The sequence below is a fragment of the Pongo abelii genome, chromosome 2, assembly GCF_028885655.2.
Source record: "Pongo abelii isolate AG06213 chromosome 2, NHGRI_mPonAbe1-v2.0_pri, whole genome shotgun sequence".
Lineage (NCBI taxonomy): Eukaryota > Metazoa > Chordata > Mammalia > Primates > Hominidae > Pongo > Pongo abelii.
In genome coordinates this window covers 32,731,126-32,744,235 of record NC_085928.1, presented here as the reverse complement: position 1 = coordinate 32,744,235, position 13,110 = coordinate 32,731,126, and the positions used below count along the sequence as shown (strand labels likewise).

At 33.7% G+C, this 13,110-nt stretch overlaps 1 protein-coding gene across 4 annotated transcripts in view; it reads left to right on the top strand.

Annotated features, from left to right (window-relative positions):
* The window catches only part of ALCAM (activated leukocyte cell adhesion molecule), a 208,397-nt gene that overhangs the window by 140,402 nt on the left and 54,885 nt on the right, over positions 1 to 13,110 (top strand). For all 4 annotated transcript variants that reach the window (XM_054550354.2, XM_009238568.4, XM_063721593.1 and 1 more), the window contains 1 exon segment: positions 11,077 to 11,177. In XM_054550354.2, the coding sequence (XP_054406329.1) occupies positions 11,077 to 11,177 (101 nt within the window).

Sequence of the window (13,110 nt, the reverse complement as noted above, 5' to 3'; positions counted from 1 at the left end):
CTTTATCCTTTCATCCATAAACGGACACTTTGGTTGTGTCCATATCTTGGCTATTGTGAATATGCTGCAGTGAACAGGGGAGTACAGGCATCTCAGTATTGATTCCTTTCTTTTAGGCATATACCCAGAAGTGGAACTGCTGGATTATCTGGTAGTTCTATTTTAACTTTTTGAAGAATCTTCACACAGTTTTTCATAATTGCTGTACCAATTTACATTGCCACCAAGAGTGTACAAGGATTTCCTTTTCTCTACACGCTCACCAATACTTGGTATCTCTCGTTTTTTCAATAAGAACCATCTTAACAGGCATGAGATTATATGTCATTGTGATTTTGATTTAATTTCCCGAATGATGAGTGATGTTGAGCACCTTTTCATATACCTATTGGCTAATTATATGTCTTCTTTGGAAAAATGCCTATTCAGGTCATGTGCCTGTTTTTTTTTATCTGCTTCTCTGTGGGTTTTGTTTTGTTTGCTACTAAGTTGTATGAATTCCTTACATATTTTGGATATTAACCCTTTATCAGGTATATGGTTTGCAAATATTTTCTCCCTATTCATAGGCTGACTTTTTATTTTGCTGGTTGTTTCCTCTGCTGTGTAGAAGGTTTTTAGTTTAATATAGTCCTACCTGCATATTTTAATTTTGTTGCCTGTGCTTTTGGTGTCTTATCCAAAAAAATTATTGCCAAGTCCAATGTCAAAGAGCTTTTCCCCATACATTCTTCTAAAAGCTTTAAGGTTTGTCTTACATTTAAGTCTTTAATCAATGTTAAGCTCATTTTTTGTATATTTTTTATTTTTAATTTAACTAACCCCTTACTAAATTAAGGTGGGATTTTTTTCACCACATCAGTACTGAAATCTTTATTTTCTGGAATTTCATAGTCTACTAATGTCAGTGGGTCAATATGGTTATGATCTGCCTAATTTTCCCCAGATGTTAGGATCCTCTGAAAAGCAGATGTCAAAATGGATTTAACATATAAAGAATGTATTAGGAAAAACACCTATGTGAGAAAAAATGAGGAAGAAGATGGGGGTGGTTAGTGTGGAGAATAAATATGCCGCAGAGTAAAGATGGTCCCAAGTGAAAGGGAGAGGATATGAAGGTTGGGTGGAAGCATTCTAGACTGTCATGCAGTCTAAGGAATGTTCATCAGGGAATCAGGGTATCCGTGAGCTATAGTCAGCCCTCATAGGAGTCTCTTGTAACCAAGAAACTTGCCTGTCTTAGTATACTTGCTGCATTCAATTATTAGCTGGGAACAGCTGGTAAAATTGTAACCTTAGCACAAATCTGGTAATAGACAGAATGCGGCAGTTGGGTAAGTTATGTTCCCAGCAGTTGGGGATCTATGAGGAACATTTTCATGTCCACTCAACTTCACAGAGACTTTTTTCCCTAAATAATAAACAAAAGTGATGAACCACTTATTTAATAACGTTTAACTAAGGATGTGAAGAGGAGAAGCAGAGACAGGTGAGACAGAATGCAAATATTACCAAGTGTGGGAAACCAACTGAAAGCAAGCACATTATCAGAAGAGGGGTTCATGTCAGGGTTTAGTAACACTGTCCACATGTTCAAGTTCCTGTGTAATCAGTCTATAGGTGCCATTGGCCTGCTGTAAGAACTTGTTTTCCTTATCCAGTGTTTTCGTTTATGTTTTACCACCTTGTTTATGATAGCTAGTCTTCCAAAAATTCTTCTGGGGGGTGCATTTAACCATTTCCTAAATTGCAGAATAAATATAAGACATTAAAAAATTACATTTGGCCTCTGGGATATAAAATGAAGTTTTCAAATAGTTAAAATCTTTGGGAGTACTGGAAAATTTCAAAACTGGAGGCACCTTCAGATGCAGATTTCATACCCTTAGAAATGATAAACCTACCTTTCAATACAGCTTCCTATATTTCTCATCTCTACTCATTGCCTTCCTAAATTATCTTGTTCTTTTTCCCATCTTTCCTCCCACTCTTCAATTAAGAAGAATGACTGTCAGGAAAAATGGAACGCATGAAAAGTTATTGTTAAAATATTAATAGATGTCAGTATGACTCTCTAAGTTCACGCATTCCAGAGTTACCCCACTGGGCTACCATTGTGGGCAAGCTACAATGGGCGTGACTCTCCATTCTCACTCAGTCCTTGAGGTGACACACCATCTCTTAAGGCAGAAAGATGATTTTATCTTCAGATAGCAGATTATACTGATTTCCCAAGTGTATACGACTATTTGTTTTATTTTTAATTTCCTCTTTCCTGTGCTTTTAGTCTCCTTCAAAAATTTATCTTGGACAAACATTCCATCTCTCCTTTCTCCTCAAAGCTAGAAAACTAGATCTCATAGTAAGCTGACTTCTGTTCTTAAAGAAAGGACAAAATGCCATAGAAAGCCGTAATTTTCTTCCTATGACCTTAACTTGTATTGCAACCCCTCCAGGGAGCTGTCAATTAAAAGCATGGAATTTACACAAATCTAAGTCTCGGAAATCAGCCAGCAAGCTGCACCAAATATGTGGAAAAACCTATTAAATAGCTTTTTAACCTTTATTACTTACCATGTTTGATTGTACAAATCTATATCCTCAGGAGACATAGGCAATGCTGATTGTGATTCATGTGAAGAAAAGAGCAAAAAGGTATTTCAATTGATATAAACATTTTTCAGTATAAGGTTAGATACTCAATGTGGAATATACCAGAAGCTAGCATACTGGACAAGATCACTCAACCAATTCAGAAGCAGAAATCTACTACTCTGCTCATTTAGTAGCCCTAATAATCCACTTTTTTATCCCTGGTAATTCACTACCTCAATTATAACACAACATTTTCTAAGTCGGTAATTCTAATACTATTGAATATTACTTTAAAAGCTAAAGCAATACAGTTCATGTAAGCTATTATTAACAGATGCTTTCTGTGAAAACAATGATAATCTTATTGGCTAAAAGTCTTTGTGATATATTTTTTCTAAAGCATTTTTAGGGATATTGAAGCAATTAGAAATTTTTTATTTTGGAGTTTGGTAGTGTTATCAAAGATAGCTTTGATTTTCTGAAATCAAGAGATCTTTTTGTTGTCATGACATTAAACTATTTGCAGAAAACAAATTTAATAATGTCACAATAACTGAGTTCTTTCTGTAGACAGACTTCATTCTAAACTCCAAAAATTTCCATTACTTCAGATGATTCCATTAAGATCCTTTGGGAAGCATTATGCCTGCCTTTCTGTTGATAATGTTTTTACGAATGCAGTACACTCTTCTTCTTGCTAAAATAATTGAATTGTATTCACAATTTCAATACAACTTATGTGGTAAAATGCACAGGAAAGTGTCATTTTTCTCCTTTTAAGTAGAACTGATACTCTGAAATAGTTAAACTTAGATTTTCATGCTCAGAAAATGTACAGAGCACTAGAATCTAAATGTATTCATCTTTCCTTTGCATTACTTAGCTTGAATTAATATAACTAATATTTCAAATATAAGTTTCTACATCTCCAGTTAAGCTAGTTCCCAAATGAAGTCAACAGGATCAGAATCTAGACTAAATTGAAGAAAATTTAGTTCCTTAGCAAGAACTAAATTGAGAAAATGAATCAGGGGAGAGGGGAGCAGAAGGAAAATCATACTTTTCTGGTTATTTTTATTGTATTGACTAATTCTCTGAGTGAAGGACTCTACTTATATGAGCACCTTAAGGAATCAGCCTCAAATCCTAATTAGAAGTATGATAGTAAGAAATAGTCAACTTTCGGAACTTCAGTTAACACAAATTATTAATTACATACACGTTTTTGAGCAAAATATATAGTATAAAGGAAAACATACTTAAACATTTCTCCTGTTTAGTCCTCCTTACTATGAAAATCTACTTTAAAACAAAATAGAGACAATTATTCTTTTTACATACAAAATCTAGAGTTTTTGGTTCATTGTATTCTTTCTGCCTATCCCCCACAAAGCACCCCCTTCCCACGCATACAGAACATGAAGTATTTTTAAATGTTTTTTATTTAAGTTCATCACCACTTAAAGGCCTGTGCCTTAGCATGTTGGCATAGACCCCATAGCCTGGCCAAAAATACTCATCATTTAGGAATGATGACTTGGTAACACAGAGGTTTCATTGTGGACAAGTATGTGGAATCTCAGTCTCCTGCTCAGAACAAAGAATGTGAGGATCATTGCCAAGGAAACCCTAAAGCCCAGTGCTTTTAGTGACATTTCAAATGTAAGTCTAGATCTGTGTACTTTTTTCCATCTATATTATATTCCATTAAAATGTTTTTTAAGGCAAAAATAGCTTTTGGGGGGACAATTTTAAGAGGGGACAATTTTGGAGGAATACTAATCTCAAATCACCACAGTGCTCCCCTCACACTACCCTGTAGCTGTATTCCCCAAAATTTCAAAGAATAGTATAGTATATGCTTTAAAGTTCATTCCTGGATCTCAAGTTAAGAAATGCTAATGAGTGCAGTAGAATCTGCATATATTCTGATTTAAAATTCATGAGGCAACTCAAAAAATAAAAATAAGGTTTCACAACTTCAATCAATTCTGTTGCTTTTTGATCATTTCTAAATAAGATTTTTGCTTATAATAAAAATGGCCCCAAAAGGAATCCAAATGCTAGTGTTGATGATGAAAGTAAAGAGAAAATAGAGATCTAACATTTTATTGCATTTTATTAGAGAAATTTTATGTGTGCTTATGAATTTGGGAAAACTGCCAGTCTTAGGACATGTTCCTTATGAAGATCAAAGATCTACTCTGTAGAAATTGTTATAATAAAAATTGAGTTTGCCCTAAGAGAGAAAACCAAGCGTCACTCAGTGCCTCTCATGCACTGTGCTACTGAGGTAGTTCCTATCTTCCCATCTATAGAAACCTCAATTCAGTGATGAGGTCAAATGAAATTCCCTCCAAGAAGCTTTTATCAATATCCTCAATCTCATTGCTGGGATTCCTTTCTATACAGTCCCACAGCATTTGGTTTACCAACCCAAAACCTCACACTGATTTCATCTTGTTTCTTAAGGAAAAGGCCTCGGTATTTTACTTATACATTTTCTTCACAAAGCACACCTAAAACTTGCCTTGTAGCAGGTGTCCAATAAATACTTGATGCATGATTGAATGATTGGATGATTTTTGAGATAGGCCTTAAAGGAAACATAGGAATCTGAATGGAGTAGATGGGGCCAAGGAACCATAAAAATTAGGTAGAGATGCGGTAAAGCCTAAACTAATTGGGAGAAACTGCGACTTATCCAGCCTCATAAATCATTTCATGCTTGTAGAATAACAAACTATCAGGCTAAGGTAAATTAAGAAGGTAATTTTCTGCACAGCAATGTAAATATCAATAATGTATTTTTAAAACTTTATTGTTTGTGTAATTCTTTCTATGACATAATATGAATTATTACATTGGCTTATAGTTTAATAAAAAGATAAATATTTAGAGCATTAAATTATATCTAACTTGGAAGTAAAATAAAGAGTACCTATCTTAAAACATAATCCTGGGTACTACTAGTAGTTTATAATTTAGTAACATGGACATTTTCCCTCTGAAGATTATTCCACAGTGGCAAGTGGTGGGGGGAAGAAGAAGGAATAATTACTATTTGTCTTATTTGTAGGCCTCACTCAATTATATCTACATTATAATGTATAACACTTGAGAAAGGCAATGCAGAAAATGAATTTTGAACAAACATATCCCTACTTCAGATGCAGCAGACCCAAATTGGCCTCCAACTACCCCCATTTGTTGAAGGAAAATTAACAAAGGAAAAGAAATGAGAAAAAGCCCTTTCTATTTCGCAAAATGACATTAGATATCATCAGGTAACTTCTCTCACTCAGCGTCCCTTCCAAATTACTTGGCAGTTATAGCCCTTTGTATCTCACACACACATGCATAAATGCACACACAGAGAACTTACTTTATGTATCTCATGACCTTGATGATAATCTTAAACTCTTGTTTATACAATAAAGTATGGGAGAAGTTGAGAGATAACTCTGTGTGATTGAATCATAAAATCTCAGGTTTGAAAAAAATACCTTTTTCACTCTATCAGTAGAACTATGATATTTTATCAGATTAAATGCAATATATGTGAAATGTATGGTTTAGAAAGTACAGTATACATATGTATATCGTATGTATAATTTGTCCTTGATTGTGATACAGGAAATAGACTTGCTAAAACAAAATATCTTTGTCATTTTTGTAAAGAGATTGGGAATCCTCTTCCTGAAGTCAGGAATTAATTCCTCATTGTGGTTTAATGTTTCTGTGAGGCAAACAAATTTGATAATAACCAGATACTATCATGTATCATTCTGCCTCTATCCCTTCACTTGTATTCAGTAATTATTTAGTCCTATGCTAAGATTCTACTTTTCTGAAAATTCCTTTACTGGAAACCCAGTTTAATCACATGTGAGAAACCAATGACTGAAGGTTTAAACCAGTGATTCTGAATTGCATAAGGTTTGGTGGGCAATTTTGCCTCCCAATGGATATTTGTCATGCCTGGAGACTTTTTGGCTGTCATAACTGGGGGAAGAGTGGTGCTGTCATCTAATGGGTAGAGGCAAGGCTACTGCTAAATATCCTGTAATATACACAGCACAGCACTCTCACAATAAAGACTTATTTGGTCCAATAGTGACCAGGTTGAGAAACACCGCTATAAACTAGTGTTACAAAATGTTTACATTTTCTTTAGAGTTGTACATATCCTAATTCATTAGTGAAACAAATAAGAGCATTAGCATGTCTATCTGTCAAAATTAGTAAAAAAATATGGAAGTAATTTCTAAGGATAAACTTCTCATTTCTATCTGCCTCCTCAGGGACAGTTCATTTGTTCAAATAAGTCTCTGTTAAATTTTTGTGAAACTGGCATTTAGTTCTTATAAGTTCTGAGTCCATTATAATTGCAGTTAACCCTTTTATGACACTTAGCAGAGCTACAGCTCAAAACTTCTTTTAAGGATGATGATGCTATTAATGTATTGGTGCAATAAATAATAATTAACCATGCTAAATTACAGCATGTGAAAATAGACTGTCTAATTCTCATTCTATTTTCTATATTATTTGATGTTCTTCTGCTTGAAATGTGGTAGCAGATTCTGAATTTTAATCTACCCCAATTCAAATGTCTATATGTCAGGAATGCAAAGAGAATGATTCCTCTGAATTTGGCAATTAGTTTTATGGAAAAAAGCATTTGTCACCAAAATGGCCAAAATTACATTTTTATTATTTCAATTAGAAATAAAATGTTTACCTAACTTCAAAACATTACCAGAGTCTGTTTTCAGTGCCTCTTTTAATCATTTTCTATACAAAACATATTACTATAACTAGCTTATATTTTATGGTCACTTGCCTGAGATTCTATATATCAGAATTACTTGTTTAAAAGATTTTTCTTTTCCTGTGCTCACCGCATTGAATTTCCATTAATACTTCTATGTAACCTTTGTAATTCTATTGTTCTTTACCTTTGGTTAATAACCTTTTATTTAAAATTCTTAAATAATTACACACTGCTTCTCAAGTATGACACATTTTTATGTCTTATTGTGTGTTAAGACACTTTAATAGCAACAGTAATAATAAGTCATAAAATGTCTTAAATTTATAGAACACATTTAATACAGAAGGTTCTAGACCAATTTAAAGTTTCTTTTGACCTGTGCTTATACACATAGCCATAACACATACTGAACACACTTATGCATTCCCACATTGGTTTACACTTGACATTTAGCCTCTTCGAGGAAGGACGTCACAGGCATTCTATATTTCCAGTAGTGCCTGATAATCTCTAGGCTACAAAACCATGAATAATTTAACTAACAAATATTACAGGGAAAAAAATGCAAGGGAATTCTAGTAAGCTAAACTCAATTTTTAGACTTGGCAATTCAAACATAAAAAGCTCTTTCTTCTATGAAAAGTGTACACAGAATCATTCGAGTTGACAGGTACTTTGGGTCTCACTGACACTTCATCTCAAAGATTAAGGTATCACTAGAAATTAGGACGTAATTTATCACCAAATCGCAATGGTCTTTGTAACAACTTTATCCCTAGGGGGTACGAGATGTTAGCTCTCCCACAGACGCAAGCCTTCAGTCCTTCTATCAGATGAACTTGGGAGTCAGTATACTCTTACAAGAAGAGAGAAGTTGATTATTATAGCAAACTTGAAAATTGATTCTAAAATAAGCACGATTATGGCTCCTAACATGCCATCCAACTTACTGCCACTCATTCTGCCCTAGGCCTGTGGAAGGGGCTTATATCCATAATTGTTGGCTTTTTACCGGCTGCCCTCTGTCTAGTGTGGTATCTTATTTCTTTGTGTTCGTTCTGCTCTTCAAAGTTCTTTCCTGGCTGAGGATTTGGATTTGGATTTGGAGCTGTCATTAAAAGACGCCATTCATGAATTTCCAATACTTGAATAAACAACTTTTACTTTACGGTCATCACAAGTGAGGAAAGAGACATTTCATGGTATCATTTGCAAATTAGGGAGCACAAGTAATCAATCTTTAATTTCTCTTTAAAGGGAAGGGAGAATGTTCTCTCTTGTCATTCCATCCATGAATTCCTATAAAATGTGTTTGCTGTTTGTTTCTCCTCAAGACAGAGATTGCCACCCAAAATCAAAATCCAAGTTCTCTACACATCCAAAATAAGATATGAATGGCCTTAGAGTATGTGGCAGAAATGAGATTCTCAAAATTCCGGTGTTGTCAGCTGCTCTATGATTTTCCAAAATGTTAATTTGATAACCAAAATGGAAAGAACTCCAGAGTCATTTTAGTAGGTGCCCATTAGATGCTAGGTGTTGTTTCTGGAGATACAAAGCTTAAAAATACATGATCTGTTCCCTGTTCTGATTGTGCTTCCATCATGCCAATATACTATGTACTTAAAATTCATACAGCTTTAAGACTCATTATAAAATATTATGTGTATGTAGCACATTAAAGTTCTATAGAGAAGAGAAAAGAAAAATGGTCTGTGAGAAAGGGCAAAGCATTAAATTCTTGGAAAAGGAATTTTCTTATTTCCCTTTAGCTGGCAAAGGATTCACTTCATTGGTACCTAAGCTCTGTAAACTGTTTTCACTCCTTGGCCAATCATGAAAACACTGTTAGTTGCCAAAGGAAGGTATGATTTCAAATAACAGGAGACAATTACAGGTGCATGCCCTGACATAAATTAAGGCATAGAGATGGATCCTCTCAAAATTATTACATATTCAAGTGCCTTGTTATAAGCCGATAAAAAAACAAAATACGAAATTACAAAATGCTTTCCTTGGCTTTGCAGACCTCTACCTGTGAAGTGTATGAACAAGTCTTAATACACACAGCAGAAATTCCACATTTAGGAGCCAAATATCACAGAGAACAAGTAATGTAATGTGCAATAAAGCAATTTCCTAAATGTTATTAGTCTGCATGTCTGCAGCCACATGTCTAAACCTCCTTTATTTTTATTTTAACAAAGTTGAATGAAACAAATTTCTCCATTTACAGTCTTATGCTTGGTTTGATGTTAAAAGGGATTATAATTGCAGTATGGAGAACACAAAACAATTTTTAAAATTATTGAGATAAGTTTTTATTATGAGACTGAACATATGATAAGCAATTTGAAGTAAACCTCATGTCTCAAGTAGTAAATGAAAATACATTCTTATTTGCAGATTTTGTATTCTGTCTTAACAATGTTAAAAATGCTGAAAACTAGTTGTTATGTTGCATATTTACATGAAGTGTGTGTTCTTTGTTATGTTTCTGTTCACTGGGGCAAAATTCTCAATCTTAAATGAAATTTTGGTATACATGGTGATTGATAGATAACAATCAAAAGATGGCATCCTCCCAGTCCTGTTTCTTCAGAAAGTCAGAAGATGGTTTTATTTATGTGTTGCAGATTGCCGTCGCTTTGCATTTTAGCACCACCTGGTGGACAAAATATCATTTGTTTATTTTTTTCTCTACTGTTTAAAATAGCCCTTCACACTCTATACCCAATTATGATACACCTTAATAGATATTCAGTTGTGAAAGTTCTAAATTTTAAAGATTGTTGTAAATAAAATAAGGTTAAAAAATTGAAATGTTTCCCAAGTACTATAACCAATTTAAATGCCTGAGTTTTTTTAACCTTCATAAATATATCCAGATTTGAATAGTACTTTTCATTCATATGCAAAAATTGCTTCTTTCCACATTTTAATTATTTATTATTTATATTTTGCTTAATATAGAATTAAATAAGATGAGGCAGCTTTCTGTATGTACAAAATTGTGATTTAAATTATATTGTCTTCCAAAAATTCACATAATCACTTTGTAAATAGCACTTTATAAAGCATGTTCACACTATAAATTCTTACTATGCTAATATTTTATACAAAATTAAATTAGTATTTTAATTTATACTACTACAAAATAAGCCACTTTCGCCTTATAAATAAAATTCAGTTGTGGTCTTATGTGTATTAATTCTGTTTTTAATAGTTTTTTGAATTTTACAGAAGAAAAATTTGATAATATTTTCAAATGAAAAACACAAATATAGTTAGTTAAAGCTAGTTTTGAGAATTTTAATCATGTTAGTCTTTGTGTAGTCCCACATTTCTATAAAATATGGTGGAAATTATTTCTATGAAATACAGTAAAGAAGATAATTCATCTGCAGATTCCACTATGTTCCTTTGGAATATACCACTTATCTATTCTCTGGTAAAATTGGAGATCTACAAATTTTGATTGTGTGATATTCAAGGATTCAAAGATTCAGTAACTAAATAGAAAGGTGGTAATTTTTAAATGGAAAATATATTCTAGTCTCGTACCTTTTGTATACCATTTAAAATAAAACTATAGCAGATGACAACCTTCATCGACATGCATCTTTAAGTTATTTGTCATTTCAAGAAAACATTTAAAATTTTGTTCTCTCTCTTTTTCTCTCTTCTTTTTTTTTCCCCCAAAGGCCTTGGATGGTATACTGTAAATTCAGCATATGGAGATACCATTATCATGCCTTGCCGACTTGACGTACCTCAGAATCTCATGTTTGGCAAATGGAAATATGTAAGTGTGACCTACCTGGGACTTGGTTAATTGCCCTTGTTCTTTTAAATAAAATTCTTTCTGTGAGTAACTGTGAATTTCAAATTAACCTAAATGCAATATTAAACTGTGAGTACAAATGTAGGAAGGTAAAATTGTGTGGAATATGGCAAAAAATAATTCCTATCTTACATAACAAATGATATTTTAAAATAAAGCAAATAAACACTTAGTTCTTAGAGCGTATTAGTCTGAAAGATTCCACCTTAAGTGTTAGAGGCAAAGAAAAAGGCAAAGTTCCAGAATAAAATCAGTGGATTATAGGACTGAACTCAGTGGAGGATGGCAACCTTTCTTCATTTGCTCATGTTCTATTTGATGTGGTTATTATTGCAAAGACAAGATTTATCAGTAGATAGAGCCTTAGACAGTCTTTCGGAATTAATCATCAGTATTACAAGCTTGATTCTGGCATTTAGCCTTAAAAACATGTTGATGCTATAGGTCCTTTTTATATTTAACAATGTTGATTTTTTCCCATATTTCTTGCGGATAGTAAAATCAAATTTTCTCAGGTATGAAGGTACAAATGCGTCTGGAAATGGAGGGTAGAGATCCTGGTAGGGAGATGTGGAATGGCTACGTAACTTTGACTAATAAAATGTCTCAATTTAATTAATCACTATTAATGCAACGTGTTTGTGTGGTACAATTTCCCAATGCTGGACCACAGGAGACTCATGAAAATCTGCAAGCTTCAAGTAGATATACAATATCAAAATTTCCCTAGCTCCTTGAAATGTTAAAAGGTATTTGCAAAGGAAAAGAATTTGATGGTCAAATACTTTACAAAAAGTTTATTGCATCACTTCTCGGAGTCTTTCATATGTAAAATGCATTAAGAATTGTCTGAGGGTCATAGTTTGATTCATTGCTTAGATTTATTTCACCACACAACTTTTTTCCTCAGATATCTCCAAGAACAAACATTCTGCAGAACACACTGTAAGAAATGTGCTTAGGCTTGCACTCAAGGGGTGATTTAACACAGTCTTTTAAAATATAGGTTCTGAAATCAGCAGGTTCCACAATGTGCTCACTGTGAGATTCTGGGCAGAGGAATTAATCCCTATTTTTCATCCATAAAATGAGATAAAAATATCTTCCTCATAGTGTTGTTGTGAGAGTACTCGAAGACATTGATATCAAAATACTTACCTAGTACTTGTCCTGTAGTAATCTTTCCACAAAGTGAACTCGTGTCTGTGATGCTGCAGAATCCTATCCATACTATGCTCATGTGAGTGGGAAACGAAAGGAAAGGAAAGGAAGGTGGTAAGGCAGCACAGCATTTCTCTGTGGCTTCCTTCTATTTAGTATCCAGTTCACTCAACATAACTTTGAACTATTTCCGGTTTCCTATAAATGTGGAAATTTGAAGTAGAAGCCTCTGAGGACAGAGTCTATTAGCGCCATCAAAATTCCAAGTGCCTGGGAGACTACCACATAATGAACTTGTTCAATCAAATTTGCTGCCAAAATAAATGGAGTCAGGTGATGGCAAACTTTTATGATCATAGAAAATTCTAACTATAACCCAGGGAGTAGCATTCACCCAGGGAGTAGGGTTCACCTAAACTGAACTGGCACAGTGGCACTGGAAATCAAACAATAATAGCAATTTTCAAATTTTTAGTTAAGCAAAGACTTCAGCAATAAACTGAGATACATTTGAGGGACTATATGCTCTAAAGTCAATCTTGATTTGTAGAAATAGCATATATGCTCTAATTTAATGTAACCACCTAAAAGACAAAGGAAAGTTTTGGAAAAATGAGCTGAAGTAAACATAGAGTAGAAATGGCCTGATTTCTCCTGGATCATATTGTAAACTCCCTATGAATGGAGATTATAGCTCCCTGTTCACTCCTCCCAACCCTACTCCTGACATCTC